Below are 15,193 nucleotides of genomic sequence, written 5' to 3'. Positions count from 1 at the left end.
TGAGTCTCCATCCCCGGCTGCATACGCCTCCTCATCTCTATCTATCTATCCGACCGACTGCCAAATTCACTGATGAAAAGCAACACAACATCCAATGGGAGTTGGGAGGTGAGCTTACCCTGCATCGTATTCGTCGGCACCCACCAGCAATCTAGCGCGGACCAACCAACTCTACAGCACATCTTCTTCCTCCTTCCTCGCTTGCTTTGCTTGATCCATAGCATAGCCTCGCACAGCAGGACGCATCACAAGAACCAACAAAATATTCACACATGACACAACGCGGTGGCGGGCACGCACACGGCCGGCTCAAGCAGCTCGGTCCAGAACAGCGCGGCGTCGGCGCCGTCGTCCTTCACCACCTCCACCACGGACACGGCGTCGGCGAGCCTAACCACGCTCACTTTGGCCACGACGCCGCCCTCCTCCCCCTCCACGCGCACGCCCCTCTTCCCTTCCTTCCGCACGCGGTACCCTCCCTTCCGCCCGGCCGCCTCCACGCGGCCCAGCACGCCCGCGGCGGCCTCGCCCACGAACACCCGCTCCTTGCACCCCCCGCCCAGGAACAGCGCCGACAGGTCGCACCCGGGGGAGAAGCTCAGGATGTCGAACGCGGTCGGCTCCCTGCCCGCGTCGTCCTCGTCCGCCGCCGCCCCGACCCACGCTTCTTCGTCTTCATCTCCTCCGCCGCCGTGCATCAGGCGTCCCATCTCCTCGTCGCTGGCGCCGTGCCGGAACCAGGGGTGCGCCACGATGCTGTCCGCGTCAGCGCGCGCCGACGGGTCCGGGTGCAGCACGCGCCGCAGCAGGTCGCGCAGCGCGGGCGAGAACCACGCGGGGCACCGGAACCTGCCCGCGTAGATCTTGCGGTACATGTTCACCAGGCTCGCGTCGTTGAAGGGCAGGTACCCGGCCGCCAGCACGAACAGCACGACGCCGCAGGACCAGATGTCCACCTTCGCCGGGTCGTACTCGTACCCCTTCCGCGACAGGATCTCCGGCGCCACGTACGCCGGGGTGCCGCACGTCGTGTGCCGGAGGAGGTCCCCGCCGGCGCCGGCCACTGCGCCGAGCCCGAAGTCGGCCACCTTCAGCGCGCCGGCCCCGTCCAGCAGGAGGTTCTCGGGCTTGATGTCGCGGTGGCACACGCCGCGCGCGTGGCAGTAGCGCACGGCGCACACCAGCTGCCGGAAATAGTGCCGCGCCAGGTCCTCCGTCATGCGGCCCGACGCGTCCACGAGCGAGAGCAGCTCGCCGCCGGCGGCGAGGTCGAGAACGAAGTGAACCTTTGTGCGCGTCGCCAGAATCTCGTGGAGCCGCACCACGTGGCGGTGCCGCAGGCGCCGGAGGATGCCTGCTTCCCGCTCGATGGCCACGGGCCGGTCGCTGGCGGCGCGCGGGTTGGGGAACGACTTGATGGCCACGGACCGGCCGGTGCGCAGGTCCCGCGCCAGGTACACCTTGGCGGACGCGCCGCGGCCCAGGAGGCCGCCGAGCTCGTACCTCCCAAGGAGCACGGTCCCGGCGGCGGATGCGACGGCGCCGGTGGCGGGCGGCATCGTGGCGGCGGCGTTTGCTCGGCCGGCGCCGTTGTAATGGTCGGGCGCGACGGGGTAATTTTCACGTACCACCTCACGGGCCGATGATCGTGGTTGTGCTGGGTGGCTGGCTGGCGGGTGGCGGCAGTCGGAGTTGAGAGGTTTGCCGCCACGGCCGTGCCCGTATTTATGTATCGCGAAGGTGTCCGTCTGCGGTTAGGAGGCGCTGACGAGTCGGCCCGGGAGTTAACAGCCTGGTTTGGTTTAGTTATTCCGATTCCATATAAATTAGATGAGATTAGAAAAAAAATGAGTTTTGACTTATTTTTATAGGTCATGTTTAGAAACAATCTAGCTTAGTTTAAGAATTCAATTTTTATCTCTAGTTTTTAGAAACTGGTTTATAAAAAAACTGATTTATGTTGTTAATCTCAGTGTTTACAAAATGGTTTTAGCTAGGTTCTTGATTTTTAAGAAACTGAAAATTTAGTTTCTATAAAATAGGATATAAACTGATATGTTTAGTACCACTCTTTTTTAAAAAAAACTGGACACTTCTCACCCAAGTTTCCTGGTTGTTTCCGCTGATGTCAATTGAGCTCCTACTACCCCTCCGACTTTTAGTAAAAGGCAGACCGAGGGTTTTCCACCACGATTCGCTGGAGATCGAATCAGCTGGTGCCATCACACCACCTGACGCCGGAATCACACGTCCACTTCACCAACAAAGGTTAGTGGATGAAGATAATCGCGTCCATTCAATTAATGACAGATACGCAAATAATAGTATATTATTGTTATAGAGAAAACATATCAATCGACGCGACGCAATAATGGTCCCTCCAGATTTAGCTCAGGCTCTTCTGGTAAAACAACTTTTTCTCCTATGGTAAAATAGCTCATTCCGAAGAGCACTAGAAGGGACACTTGGTTTGGTTAGGACATGCAGCTCCTTGTATGAAAGAATATTATATACTATCCTTAAAAAAAAATTAAACTATAAAATAATGCAACAATAAATAAATAAAAATTAACCTGCGACCTCTCCGATCAAGCGCAGCAGGGATACCACCGTCACGCACTAAAGATCGTCCTGATCTCCAATCAAGCGCCGACTGGGGCTTCCGATCAAGCGCCTACGAGAAGATACACGTAAAGCTATGTCTGTGCTGATCTGGACGTTAAACACCGGAACGAACCACCTGTCGTTATTCTATATGGAGGCACGGACAGTTCACGGCCTAAGCGCAGAAGCAGATCTACATTTACTCCTTCCATCTGAAATTATAATCTTTTATAGCCCTATATTTTTCGGTCCACATTTAAATAAATTGTAATAAATATAGATATACATACAAACTATATTTATAAGTTAATAAATAAATATATGTTAGCTTATAACGAATTATATTTTGGGACAGGAGAAGGAGAGTACATCACACAAAAATGATTTATGAGTAAACCATTAGAAAATAGCTATCACATTTATGTAACGAAAAAAAAATGACTAATTCTCAACCAGTTAGCAAAGGAACCGTTAAAACTCTCACACGAGAGATACCCCATGGAGACAAAGACGTTGTCGGTTAGTCTAGTTTGGCTATGTCTGTCGTTTCAGATAAGTTGTTTTTTCTTGGTCTGGACTCCAAACGAGATATTCGAATAGAAATACGATTTGAAGGCTTCTCTTGGGGGTATTGCGGTACATAAAATAAAATATTTGTTAGCACAATAATAGTTCGACGAATCAGGCCCAGGATGACAAAAGGCCCAGTCCAATGCTCAACAAGAGTTAACACAAAAAAAACATATTGCGTCGACAGCAGGGTTCGAACCTGCGCGGGCGTAGCCCAACAGATTTCAAGTCTGTCTCCTTAACCACTCGGACATATCGACGCTTGTTGTACCTAGATTTTTTTCAGGTTATTTGTTCAAGAATGCTTGGCTATTTTTATAGCAGACCAACCAAGCTTATCCCATGGGTTCATCATATAAACCATATTGATCGATCGTATCCCGATCACCTGAATCTATAAGGTCTTATCCCAACCAAGAGAAGTAGAGAACCGTATCCACCCATCCATGAGAAAAACCAAACAAAGGGTGGACTGAACAAATGAAGTGAGAAAGTTTTTTTTTCTTATTTTCTTGAAGGACATGCAAGCACGCGTTTCATCAAGACAGGTTAGAACCATGGTTGAAAAGACCAAGTTCACAAAACAGAGAGGTATCAGTTGTGAAATCATGTAGCAGAGAAGAAGATTCCAATCTCAGTGAACCACATATGCCTCATATACTTGATATCAGCTACTAGTCATACTGCTACATTGCAAGTTCACACAGCACCTGAAATAACCACTAGACAGAAATATCAGCTACAACTTACTAGCCTGCTATGGAAAAACCAATGATCTAGGCACCTATCAACGACACATACTAGTAAATTACAAGAACAGTAACACTAGGGTCTGAGTTAACAGCTAGCAAGGTAGACTACAATGCTTCTCTTTTCCCAGCCCAAGTTGGCTTCAGCAGTTTCTAATGCGATCCCTTTTCCTTCTTCCTCTTGGCCTGTCTCGCCAAGAAAATAGAGAGTCCTGTAAAGGCAAACTTCTTCCTCTTCCCTGGGAATTTCTTCTGAGCAGTTGCATCGCTGCTATACACGACTGCATGCCTGCGGTTCAGGATATGTCCGAGCGACATAGTAGAAGCTTCGCTTGCGTCGTCCCAGACGCTTTTGTCATACCCATCTGGTCCCATTAGCTTCATACTCAGTATCTGCCCTATTGACAACGTTGGTTTCAAGGGACCCTTTGAAACACCGACGATATCCATATTCTGAGAATCTCTGGAACGGGGAGCTGGATGTTTGAACCTGGGAGGGTCATGGACCGACCTCCTCCTGTGTCCAGTCGTGGATCGACATCTGCGAAGAGCCTCTTCTACTGCGCTCTTCCCTCGGTTAGCAGCATCCACCCTCTTCTGGGCATCCTGTAGCGCCTTCTTACATTCCTCAACCTGTAATCGAGCTTCCTCCAGCTTTCTGAGGGAGTCAGATTCTGTCCTGTTAGCTTCATCTACCTGCACCATTGCAGCATCGATTTTCTTTCTTGAGCGTTCATCAGCCTCCTGAGCTTTGGCAGCAAGCTCAGAGTACTCTTCCAATGAAAGGCTCACATCTTCCATGCCCTGAAGATCCTCAACTGAAGCTTCATTGCGTAGTAGGATCTTGATTTCAGCAAGGGCAAGAGCTTCTGCTGCCCTTGCCGCCTCTTCTATCTTCCTGGCTGCACGGCACCTCACCTCAGCAGTGCCGATGCTAGCTCTCATCTGCTCAATTTCGGCAGACAGCATAGCAGCTTCCGATTTGGCAGCACTCGCTGCATTCCTGAGCTGCTCTAGCTCAGATGTCATCTTCTTGATCTCTATGAAGATGTCCGATTGATCGTCACGCCTCCTCTGCAGATCCCGCAGCGTCTGCAGCTTCTGTGCAGTCCGGTTCAGCTCATCCTCCAGAGAAGCAATCAGTGTCGTGTTGGCACATACCTTCTCTCGGCTTCTCTCCACCAAGATTCTCTCTTTCGCAATGTCGTTCCGCAGCGACTCGACGGAGGCCCTTATAGCTGCAAGATCACTCGTGGTCCTGTTTAGATTGGCTTTTGCCTGCTCAAGGCCCTTCAGCACTGAAGTACCAGGAGACTGGTGCAGCTGCACATGAAGCGCGCCCATAACCACATCAGTTTCAGCATTCTCAGGCTGCACTTCTGCAACCTCTTCAGCGGCAGTGGGCAGCTCGGCTTGACCCCGAACACTCTCTTCAGGGATGCAAAATGCACCGGCACCTTCGTTCTGTATCTTTAGCTTCAAATCTGCGACCACCTTCTTGGTGGACTCCAACTCTTTGAGCACATCAAGCGTCTCCCTTTCCTTGACGCCGAGCTCCTTCTCTAGCTGCGCGGTCTGCTCCTCCAGATCGGCCAGTTCGTCGCCCCCCTCCTGCTTCTGCAGCAGAAGGTAGTAGGAGAAAGCACATATCAACGCGAAATTTACCTATCCGCCGTGTTCCCCACAAATCTAGGAACCACAGACGACACAATCGAGCGGCGAACCAACCAAAAGCACGACACAACACACCACACGCAAGATTCTACCAGAGGTAGGTATCCAAGACACAACATTTGGGGCGGCGGCGCCGGGCGAGGGCACAGATTGGCTACCTTTGGGCTCGGGGGCAGCGCGAACATACGCTTGATGAGGTCGGAGCTCCAGGCGGCGCTGCCGCCGAAGCGGTCGACGGCCTCGCGCACCGACTTGAAGGGCGTCGAGGTGTCGACCTCCGCCCTGCCTTGCAGGCCGGCGGCGGCGGAGGCGCCGGGTGGGGCGAGTTCTTGCGCCTCGGCCTCGCCGGCGTCGTTCATGGGGACTCGTGCCCCTCTCTTCTTTCTTGGGTTCCGTCCGTGGGGTTTTGGTTGGGGTGGGCGAGGACGACCAACGACAGAGAGAGCCAAAGGAATCGAAGGCAGTGGAAGCGAGCACGGCGGGGTTCGGTTCGGTTCGGTTCAGAGCTGGGTTTTGGATGGATTTCTATTTTTTATTTTTTATCGCCATGGGTGGGAGCTGGGAGATTGACATTGTTGACCCGGCCTCTAGTACTAGTACAGCAAAATCGCATAGCCGTTTGCCGTTTGGGAGCCGTTGGCGCGTTGCTCGTGCTCCGTCACCTCTCATGCGTCTCTGCACTTGCAGGCTTTTCCTTGCCTTTTGGCCTTTTGCTACAGACAACAAATGCGACCTTTGAAATTGGACTTTGCATTGGAGTATTATACTACTGTGTCAGTAAAAAAACAAATCATGCCTCCTCAAGTAGTTAAACGGTTCATGGTTGACTAGGTCTATTAAAAATATTAATATTTATAATAATATAACACCGAATAAGCATTATTAAATTATTATTAAATATAGTAGCATAGTACTCCTAAAAAGGTCATACGTGTTAATACTATTTTTTATCATATTAGGGGGCACTCGAACTAATAGTTAGTTGCCTAAAAATGATTAGTGAAATTAGCTAGCTAAAAAATAACTACCTAACTATTAACTAATTTACCAAAAATAGCTAATAGCTGAATTATTAGTTAGGATGTTTGGATGTCTCAACTAATTTTAGCCACTAAGAGTAACTTCAGTAGTTCTCTAAAAGACTTCCTAAATCAATAATTTAGGTAGTTAATATGAAAACTATTCTCCAACAGATGTCTAAATGAACTTTCTAATTTTAACAACTTGTCATCTAACCTCATTTTCTCTCTACATTTGGCAACCATTTAACAACTCCCTAAACAAAAATGTTGACTGCATTATATAGTTTTTGTGACTTATTTTTTATGTGGATAGATACAAAACAAAATTACAACTTATATTTAGAGAACTATTGGAGAACTCATATTCTTTTACTCCAAAAGCCATTTAGCAACTTCTTAAATCTGTGATTTAGAGAGCTAAAATTTACATAACTATTGGAGTTGCTCTAACTATTAGCTCTAGTGCATTCAAACACTCCCTTAGTCAAACTTAAAGACGTATAGTTGTATAGATGACTCAATATAAACTTAGAACTGTATCCTTTGAGATGGTGGTAGTAATTGTACTCTCTTAGTAGTTCTAAAAGATATTGAAAATTGGCAATATTTGTGGAAAGCCATGCATTTGTATATTGGCAATATGTCATCCGTAGATCTCGCTAGCAACAGAAAGGTCGAAATAGTCTTAGCTGATGCTAGCCTTGTACCCTAGGCCTCGCACGCCCGAGGGGCCATGTTTAGCTCTAGCTAAGTCCAGGGCCTTTAAGACTAAGGACCAAAACCTAAGGCCCTCTTGTCCCTAGGCTCTCCTAGCCTTCAACGCCCTCCACGCCGAGGAACTAGAACCCTGGACCTTCTCAGCCTCGGGGACTCTCCTAACCTTCAGAGTCCTCTATGTTAGGGGATTAGATTCAGGGGAACACTAGGTCGGGGACCAAGCATCCTGCTTGACCAAGTCTGGGTGCTCCAACATGCGAAGATATACAACAAGACTTCTTGGCAAAGATGTCTAGTGCTGGAATGGCTTGGGCAAGGACATCTCTAAGGTTGGAAAACCCTAGGCAATACAACTCTCATGCCATGTGTGTCTCTGCTCAGGATGGTTATGCGCACCTCTATTCAAGGTTATAAGCTAGGGTGAAAAACTTTTTGTGATAGTATAGAAAACACTCCAACGAATAAGGGGTGAAGTAGGCTATCTGATAGAACTTAATCGTTAAAAGAAATTTTAAATAAGCCTAGTTCACCGCCATCTTGGGCACTTGATCTTTTCAACATTATATCTAATACACCTTGCAATTATTAATTGCTTCACTTTTAGTATTTCAAGCTCTTTTAATTAACAGTAAGGTGCGACATCCTAGTTATGTGATTCTTGTTGGTTGGATCATAACATGATATCTGTAACTTCATCCTATGGTTTAGTTGTACTAGTGGAGTCATGGATTGTGACTCTAGGGACCTTCCTACCACCCTCAAGTTAGTGCTACCATGGTCAAGTGAGCAACATGTGGTACTAGTTGGACAACGAGGGTGAAGTCCTCACCTATTGTATAAATTCTTTATAAGTTAAAATTGTTGTAGCTCTTAGTTGGATCATAAATTTCTTGAAAATATTTATGTTCTACATCTTCATTGTCTAAAGTTCAATGTTGTAGTCGAATTTCATTTCTTTAGGAGTATTTTGTTCGTTTCCATTGTTCTCTTTGTCTTCTACTATGTTTATTGCATCTGCTATTCTTTGGTAGTCTCTCAAGAAGCTTATGGTGTTGAATGAAGGTCCTACATTATACTCGAACCTTCCATTTGCACTCTCAATTCTAATTGTGTCCTATATAAATGGGAAGAAATCATTTTGAAGTGCATTAGTATGAACCTTTTTCCCTCATTTACAACATCTTATCGAAATACTTGTTTTCTAGTTTGTAATCTCCAACCATCTTTTTTCCCATGGGCTTTCAAATTCATTTGTAGTCAAGCAATTGCCTTTTATGTCCTTAAACTCCTATGGTAATCCTGCATTTTTTGCAAAGTATTTCAAGTTCTTGTTGTAACACTTTGTTTCTATGTGAAATACGCATTTTATGCTCTGTATTAGGGAATATTTGTTCTATGGCAGATTCCATCACCACATCTTGATATGTTATTATAACAATTGGATGCTTCCCGCCCATTGCTTTTATGAACGATTCATATACCTGTTTAGAAGTCTTAATTGTATCACTGGAAAGGAAGGCACACCCAAAAAAATACGTATAACGTGTCCTGTTACTCCTACAAATGGTGTGAATCAAAGTTTATGTTTGATAGTCATGCATGTATGTTGTCTCGAATCTCATGTAGTCACCATACTCTGTATGGTATTTCATTTAGTCTACATCTATCTATAATATGTTTTCAACTCTGAGATGTTCATCTACGTCAAACATGTAGAAGAATCTTGGGTCTTTACCTTTCTTTTCTTTGAAGTAGTTTATTGTGTGCATCATATCTGATCCTATGATTTCTCTATTCAGTTCAATTCTAAAATTTGCCACATGCTTTTCTTGTATGGTAGCACTATGAGACCTCCCCTCAAATAAGATAGTATAGATATCATCTTCCTTAATGGGACCATATTGCCATTTAATGGTCTAATTACTTCTCTTTCCTTATCTATCATGTACTTATGGCCACTAAATAGTTGAACTGGTTCTAATCTTGTGATCATCCATATACCATCACTATCGAACTAGCCTTCTTTGCTAGAGTGTCCCAAACACTCAGCAAAGCCTTTACCGAGTGTTACACTTGGCAAATAGTTATTTGCCAAGAACTTTTTTCGTCCTATCATTTTCACCATTTTTAAGTTAAATTCACGTGTTTTGGGACCAAACGGTGAGATTTGAACTCGCAATTTCACCATTTTTTAAGTTAAATTCACGTGTTTTGGGACCAACCGGTGAGATTTGAACTCGCAACCTGTCTCTCGCGTGTAGCCTCCTTTACCACTACACTACTATATCACTTGTTTCTATATCATGTTTTTCTTCCCCATGTATTATAACAAACCGAGAGTAAATTGATTATTTAAGGCACTAAATGAGTTCATACGAAAATGTTGTCAACTGTAAAGTTGCATAACTTTTCAAGGCCTACAACTTTTATACTGATAGTTTCTTTATCCGAGGTCGTTTACAAAATTTGAATTTCAAATTTGAAAACTTTAAACATATTTTTCTATGACAAGATGATTTAAAATAATAAAATTTCAATTATAAAGTTTCATAACATTTCAAGACTTACAAGTTTCATTTTGGTGTTTTTTCCATCCTAGGTTGTTCGAAAATTTTGAATTTTAAAATGCAAACCAAGCTTTGCATGACAAGATGACTTCAAATCAAAAAGTTACCAACTACAAAATTTTATAACTTCTCAATATCTATAAAGTTTATTCTGGTTGTTTGATCATTTGTTCATTCCACATGTTGGTTCTAACATTATTCACAAATCTTATACATCTCTTTTGTAGTTTCATAAATTACGACAAAAGATATAGTTTTTATAAACAAATTTACTTTTATTTTGTCATATAAAGAAATGATCAAAATATAAATTATACATTTTGATGAGTTATACAAATTTGTAGTTGAAAACCTTTTCATTTGAATTAATTTACTGCTTCAAAATGCGATTTTAAATTGTCTTTACCTAGTGTTCAAAAACAACACTCAGCAAAGAAGCTCTTTGTCGAGTGTAAAAAAACACTCGGCAATAAAACTTTTTGCCGAGTGTTAAAAATAAAACACTCGACAAATAAACTATTTGTTGTGTGTCAAAAATAAAACACTCGGAAAAGAAACCCTTTGCTGAGTGTTTTTGTTTACCGAGTGTTTTTTATTTGGCACTCGACAAAAAAACTTATTTGTTGTATGCCCGAAAAAACACTCGGCAAAGAGCTTCGGATTCCGATAGTGCATATTTCTCCTTGACCAAATGACAACTCGATAGTTTGTTTCGACGTGTACATTAGTTTTCTTCTTATACCCTCTTATCGTTGTTCTTTGTATACATTTGTATCTCTCCTTTATCTCCTTTACCATGAGAAATACTTTCACAATAAATAATTTATACTTCCTTCTACAAAAATAGTTACGTGATATGGCATTCGTGGTGGTTAAACTTTCTTACATTTAACAATATTAATAGAAAATATTAGCAACATTTCTATCTCTAAATAAGTTAGTTTTTATGAAAATGGATTTAAAGATCTATCTAATGACACTAATAGTACACTATTAATATATTGAACGGAAGCTATTAATAGTTATATATATATATATATATATAGTTTATGTATTAAGAGCCCTAGGCTCTCAATAATTAGAGGAAGCCCTGGTCCAATAATAGCTTCCGTTCAAACCACACCATATTAAATCTTCTTAACCGGCCCATTTAAAAGCCCATCAATTTAGCGCAAACCAAATTTCCAACCAACCGGCAAACCCTAACATTTTCATTCCTCCAGCGAAGGTAACATAGGCACCGCCGCCATTTCTTCGTCTCACATCTTCATCTTCCTCGTAGCGCCGGCGCTCCATCTTTCGTTCCCTCCCTACTCACGCTCGGCACGCAGGCGACGGTAGCGACACTCGGGCTTGGGCTCTCAGCGATGGCATGGACAGCTTCCTCTCCCGCCTCGCCTCGCACCCTCGCCTCCAACCCTCCATCGACCGACCGGTGACCCTGAGTGCGTGCCACTCTCTCCTCCTGGCTCCCACTGCTCCGGTGGATCTGTTTTGTGTGCATGTGCCTGCTTCTATATTTTTAGCTCTAGTGAATCGGTTGCATAACACATCTGCAGTTTAGCTTCAAATCCTGTTTGCCCTGCTGCTTCTATGTTTTCAGATCCAGCTATGTCTGCAAGCATTAGCCTTCCTCCCATAGATGGGAAATCAGGATACGGTTATTGGCTTGGAGTCTAGAGAAGATGATTTGGGACTTCACCACGAAAGCTAAAAGCTTTGATTGCTACATCTGGTCTATGTAAAGAAGGTTTGGCACTAGCGATGTTTTTTTTGCTACGCGATAATGACCTACTCACCTACCTGTATGTACATACGTTTGACCTGTTCAACATGTCTGCTTTAAATCAGGTCTTAGATCAGGTTGTAGAACTATTGAAGAACTAGTATAAAGTGGTTGAGACATTTTTCTCGATTGAAAGTATAGCCTGTATTTTTGGTTGCTCAACTTATTTTGCCTGAGTAAAAATGACTATAAGACATGATTTAGTGTAACAAAGGGGACGGGATTTGATTGGTTATTGATCCTCCTTTTAAAATTTTAGATATCATGCTAAGAATATTTTAGAACAAAAGTTTAATTTCAGCTGGTGACTACAATCAACATTGCACTATTCTTCTTTTACTGGAATGAATGCACAAATGCAAACGATGTTGATCTGTGTTTGTCCTGCCTAGTCTGGCACAGAGTGTAGTATGTGATTAGCGTTTCCATTTCAGTTTAGTTCTTGCCAAATCTCAAGTGGTTTGGGGAACCAATGCTAAAGGCAAATCTCACACTGTTGTGTGGCCGTGACTTTGGGGGCTTAGCTAGAGTTTATATTATTTGATTCCAGTCCATAAGCATGTTGCCTCAAAATTATATTTGGTAAATGGTCAAAGGAATCAAAAGTTCGGAATCTATAAATTATACTACCTCTATTCTCGAATATTTGTCGCCTGCTAGTTCATTTTTGTACTAAAACGCGACAAATAAAAAAGGACGGAAAGAGTGATCTGGTTCTAACAGTCAGTCCACATTATGTCAAGGAACTCACATCTGGCCTAGATAAGGGTGTTGAGTTGGATGGTGTCCTTCGCGCAAAGCCTCTAGAAATTGGAATCGTAAATGGCATGGATGTTTATGAATGGGATCCTTCAACAGATAAGTACATCAGCGTGAAATTGGAATCGTAAATGGCATGCTGTAATTCTGCAAAATAATGTTGACTGCCTTTTCTACATTTATCCTTTTTGTGCTCATCGATCACATTCTCAATAGGTATGTTGGCAATATCCATCTTCAAGTGACGGACGCAGTACTGCAGGAATTCTTCCAAAGCATTGGTCCAATAGAAGGGTGCAAGCTCATCAGAAAAGAAAAGGTGGATCTTTCTTTATTTTAATTAAAAATGTCTATAGATAGCTTGTAACAGATAAATCCATACCCCACCTGTCCCTAGCACCCACTCGCCCACTAACCTGTAAAATTGTGGCTGCCTTTTCAGATTGCTCTTTGCATCTGATTTTTGGCTTTGCTTTCCCCGTATGTCTCAAGTCTAGTTACCATTTATGGCTTTCGCACCTGTAAACATTTATGGTTGCTTTTGTTGATTCATACTAGCATCTATGCTAATTTTTTAATGCACGACCTTAATGCTACTTTTATGTGTATTTATGATCAATCACCATGTATTTTACGCTCTTCGGTTTTTTATGTCAAAAAATGGGTTTTTACGCTGATTTATATGTGTGCCTATGCTGCAACACATACAATTCTAACTAAATATGCATAAAGCAGCGCGCCAGCACCTCATATTTTATTCTCATTGTTTCTACTTCGTTAATTCATTGACCCATGTCTCTGTCTTGGTATATTCTGGAGACAGATCCCCACGTCCAGAGTTACAAGAAGATCAAGCTTGGCTGTGGTTGCTGCTGTGTTGCCTCCTCTTGTTGGACCGAAGAGAGGGAGGGGAGAAGCAGCTGGCGTGCAGACTTCTACTCAGGTGGAAGTACTGGCTAGGATGACAAGATCTCGCTCAATAGATATATGCATTATCATTTCAAGTCTATATTGAGTGACAGGGCACTTCCTAATTTTTGCTAAAAATTGTTTGTCGTGCATGTATCCACATTCAGATAAGTGAAATAATGGTACTTCATTTGGTATTGCAGGTGGTCTTTTATTCTCTATGGGGCTTCTAGGATACATCTTCTCCAGAAGCACCATAAGTCTTGTCTTGGGCATTACACCAGGGCTAGCCACTCTGCTACTTGGCACTCTCAGTCTGAAGTTCTGGAGGAGCGGCAGATCCAGCTTCTTGCTTATCTTGGCTCAGGCAGGTAGAATGAATTTTAAGCAACTAGTTATATGGGACCTGGAAGTCTTTTTATGTCTTCTAGTGTACTTCACTATGCACTTATTTCTATCTCAAGAATTGCCGCTATGATTAGTCAGCGGTTAGTGACACTTGTTTTTTCCCCACTATTGCTTTTTTAGAGGTGATGCTGATGTGCAAGCATCTTCACCTTGAGTTCTGCCTTGCCAGAATGAATCAAGTTTATTTTCCCATCCTGCTCCATTTGAGGTAGCCCAATCGTCTGTCCTCACATCAACTTTCACCTGCCTTAAGCCTTTAGGTTCATTTGTCTTATATATACCATGGTAAACCACACCATGAATATGCCATAAATAAGTAACAAGAGTGTATAGCAACTCAGCACACACAGAAAGTCAGGATCCTTCACGTACACCTTTCATGTTCTTGCAACCTTGATTCTACATGCTTCAGGTAGTCTAGAATATCAGATTGTTGTATATATTTAACACCTTCTGTACCATCAAATTCAGAAATGCACTCAAGAAAAGGCTTTTCAAAACTCTTAGAATGTATTCCAAGAGCAGTGCACATATTCAGAAGCTAATTATGTAATTTCTTATATGTTGCTTTGAGGCAAATTGAACAGGGATTTGTTTGGCTTCCAAATGGTTTGTTGGTCCTAAAATAGTCAGAATCACATGACATCTGTGTTATAGGTAATCTGATCTTCTAACTCAAGTTTGCATTCAGTTTAGACTTTAGGTTATGTTAGTCATAACAAACTTGAAAAGACATATTAACAAGGAAAGATCATATTAACAGTTCATGTTACATTTGCAGATATGGACCTCGGTGGTTTTCTCCACATTAGGAAAGCTGGAAGAGCCTTTTTGAACTCAGTTTTTTTGCTAACAGTGGTGTTATGGTGAAATAGAGTTTTGTGTGTATGTACCAACAGCTAAAATGTAAACACGACATTATCATAGTTGAGTACAGAAATAATTATCTCTTATATCTTATTGCAAAATCTGAAACAGTTCTCCTGTAGATGGTTAGCTTGCATTTTACGCTACAATTACCTCAGATCACTTGTATCTTACACCAATTTACGAAATTTGTTGATGCGTTTTATGACAACCTCATGCGCTGAGAGATACATTCGGTCTACATTCGTTATTATGAAACAGATGGACGATTTACGTTAAAATTTATACTCATTTACATTGTTTTGGTTCACGATTTACGCTGAAATCCATTCGAGCCAGAACCCGCGCTCAATCGGTCGCACGCGATTTTCACGCCGTAATTCAGGCCTCATTTGCTGTTACGAAACAGGTATACGATTTACGCTAAATTATGTACTCATTTACGCTGTTTTAGCTCACGTTTTACGCTAAAATCTATTTGAGCCAAAACCCGCGCACGATCGGACGCACGCGATTATTACGCCGTAATTTCGGGACCCATTTATGTTACGAAACAGATAT

The 15,193-nt window shown here is 43.4% G+C and overlaps 2 protein-coding genes, 1 long non-coding RNA gene and 1 other non-coding gene across 6 annotated transcripts; 1 reads left to right on the top strand and 3 right to left on the bottom strand.

Annotated features, from left to right (window-relative positions):
* Positions 1 to 251: 251 nt before the first annotated feature.
* LOC107521948 (CBL-interacting serine/threonine-protein kinase 4) lies at positions 252 to 1,649 on the bottom strand. Its single transcript, NM_001321689.1, has one exon. It carries the CDS (start codon positions 1,557 to 1,559, stop codon positions 267 to 269), a length of 1,293 nt encoding a protein of 430 aa, NP_001308618.1. The 5' UTR covers positions 1,560 to 1,649; the 3' UTR covers positions 252 to 266.
* A 1,703-nt stretch (positions 1,650 to 3,352) lies between these two features.
* Positions 3,353 to 3,434, bottom strand: TRNAS-UGA (transfer RNA serine (anticodon UGA)). Its single transcript has one exon. It is a non-coding gene; the product is annotated as a tRNA-Ser (tRNA).
* Positions 3,435 to 3,785: 351 nt separating this feature from the next.
* On the bottom strand, positions 3,786 to 6,015 carry LOC100277855 (uncharacterized). Its single transcript, NM_001151315.1, has 2 exons — positions 5,756 to 6,015; positions 3,786 to 5,540 (listed from the first exon to the last, which is right to left on the bottom strand). Exons 1-2 carry the CDS (start codon positions 5,954 to 5,956, stop codon positions 4,077 to 4,079), a joined length of 1,665 nt encoding a protein of 554 aa, NP_001144787.1. The 5' UTR covers positions 5,957 to 6,015; the 3' UTR covers positions 3,786 to 4,076.
* Positions 6,016 to 11,061: 5,046 nt separating this feature from the next.
* Positions 11,062 to 14,843, top strand: LOC103647941 (uncharacterized). Of its 3 annotated transcripts, XR_002267414.3 has the most exons (7): positions 11,062 to 11,348; positions 11,507 to 11,653; positions 12,433 to 12,767; positions 13,272 to 13,391; positions 13,561 to 13,728; positions 13,886 to 14,422; positions 14,547 to 14,843. It is a non-coding gene; the product is annotated as an uncharacterized lncRNA (long non-coding RNA). The 3 variants fall into 3 exon arrangements; XR_004856493.1 differs by having other exon boundaries at positions 12,665 to 12,767; positions 13,561 to 14,422; XR_004856492.1 differs by having other exon boundaries at positions 13,561 to 14,422.
* The last annotated feature ends 350 nt before the right edge of the window (positions 14,844 to 15,193 follow it).

Source organism: Zea mays, chromosome 2 (assembly GCF_902167145.1).
Source record: "Zea mays cultivar B73 chromosome 2, Zm-B73-REFERENCE-NAM-5.0, whole genome shotgun sequence".
NCBI classification, from domain to species: domain Eukaryota; kingdom Viridiplantae; phylum Streptophyta; class Magnoliopsida; order Poales; family Poaceae; genus Zea; species Zea mays.
This window is presented reverse-complemented; position numbering and strand designations above follow the sequence as displayed.

Bases quoted from the DNA above. Each gene is read 5' to 3' on its own strand.
- LOC107521948 (NM_001321689.1), bottom strand. From the start codon at position 1,559: ATGCCGCCCGCCACCGGCGCCGTCGCATCCGCCGCCGGGACCGTGCTC.
- LOC100277855 (NM_001151315.1), bottom strand. From the start codon at position 5,956: ATGAACGACGCCGGCGAGGCCGAGGCGCAAGAACTCGCCCCACCCGGC. The intron at 5,541-5,755 runs GTAGCCAATCTG...CTTCTGCTGCAG, and splicing joins CGCTGCCCCCGAGCCCAAAG to AAGCAGGAGGGGGGCGACGA.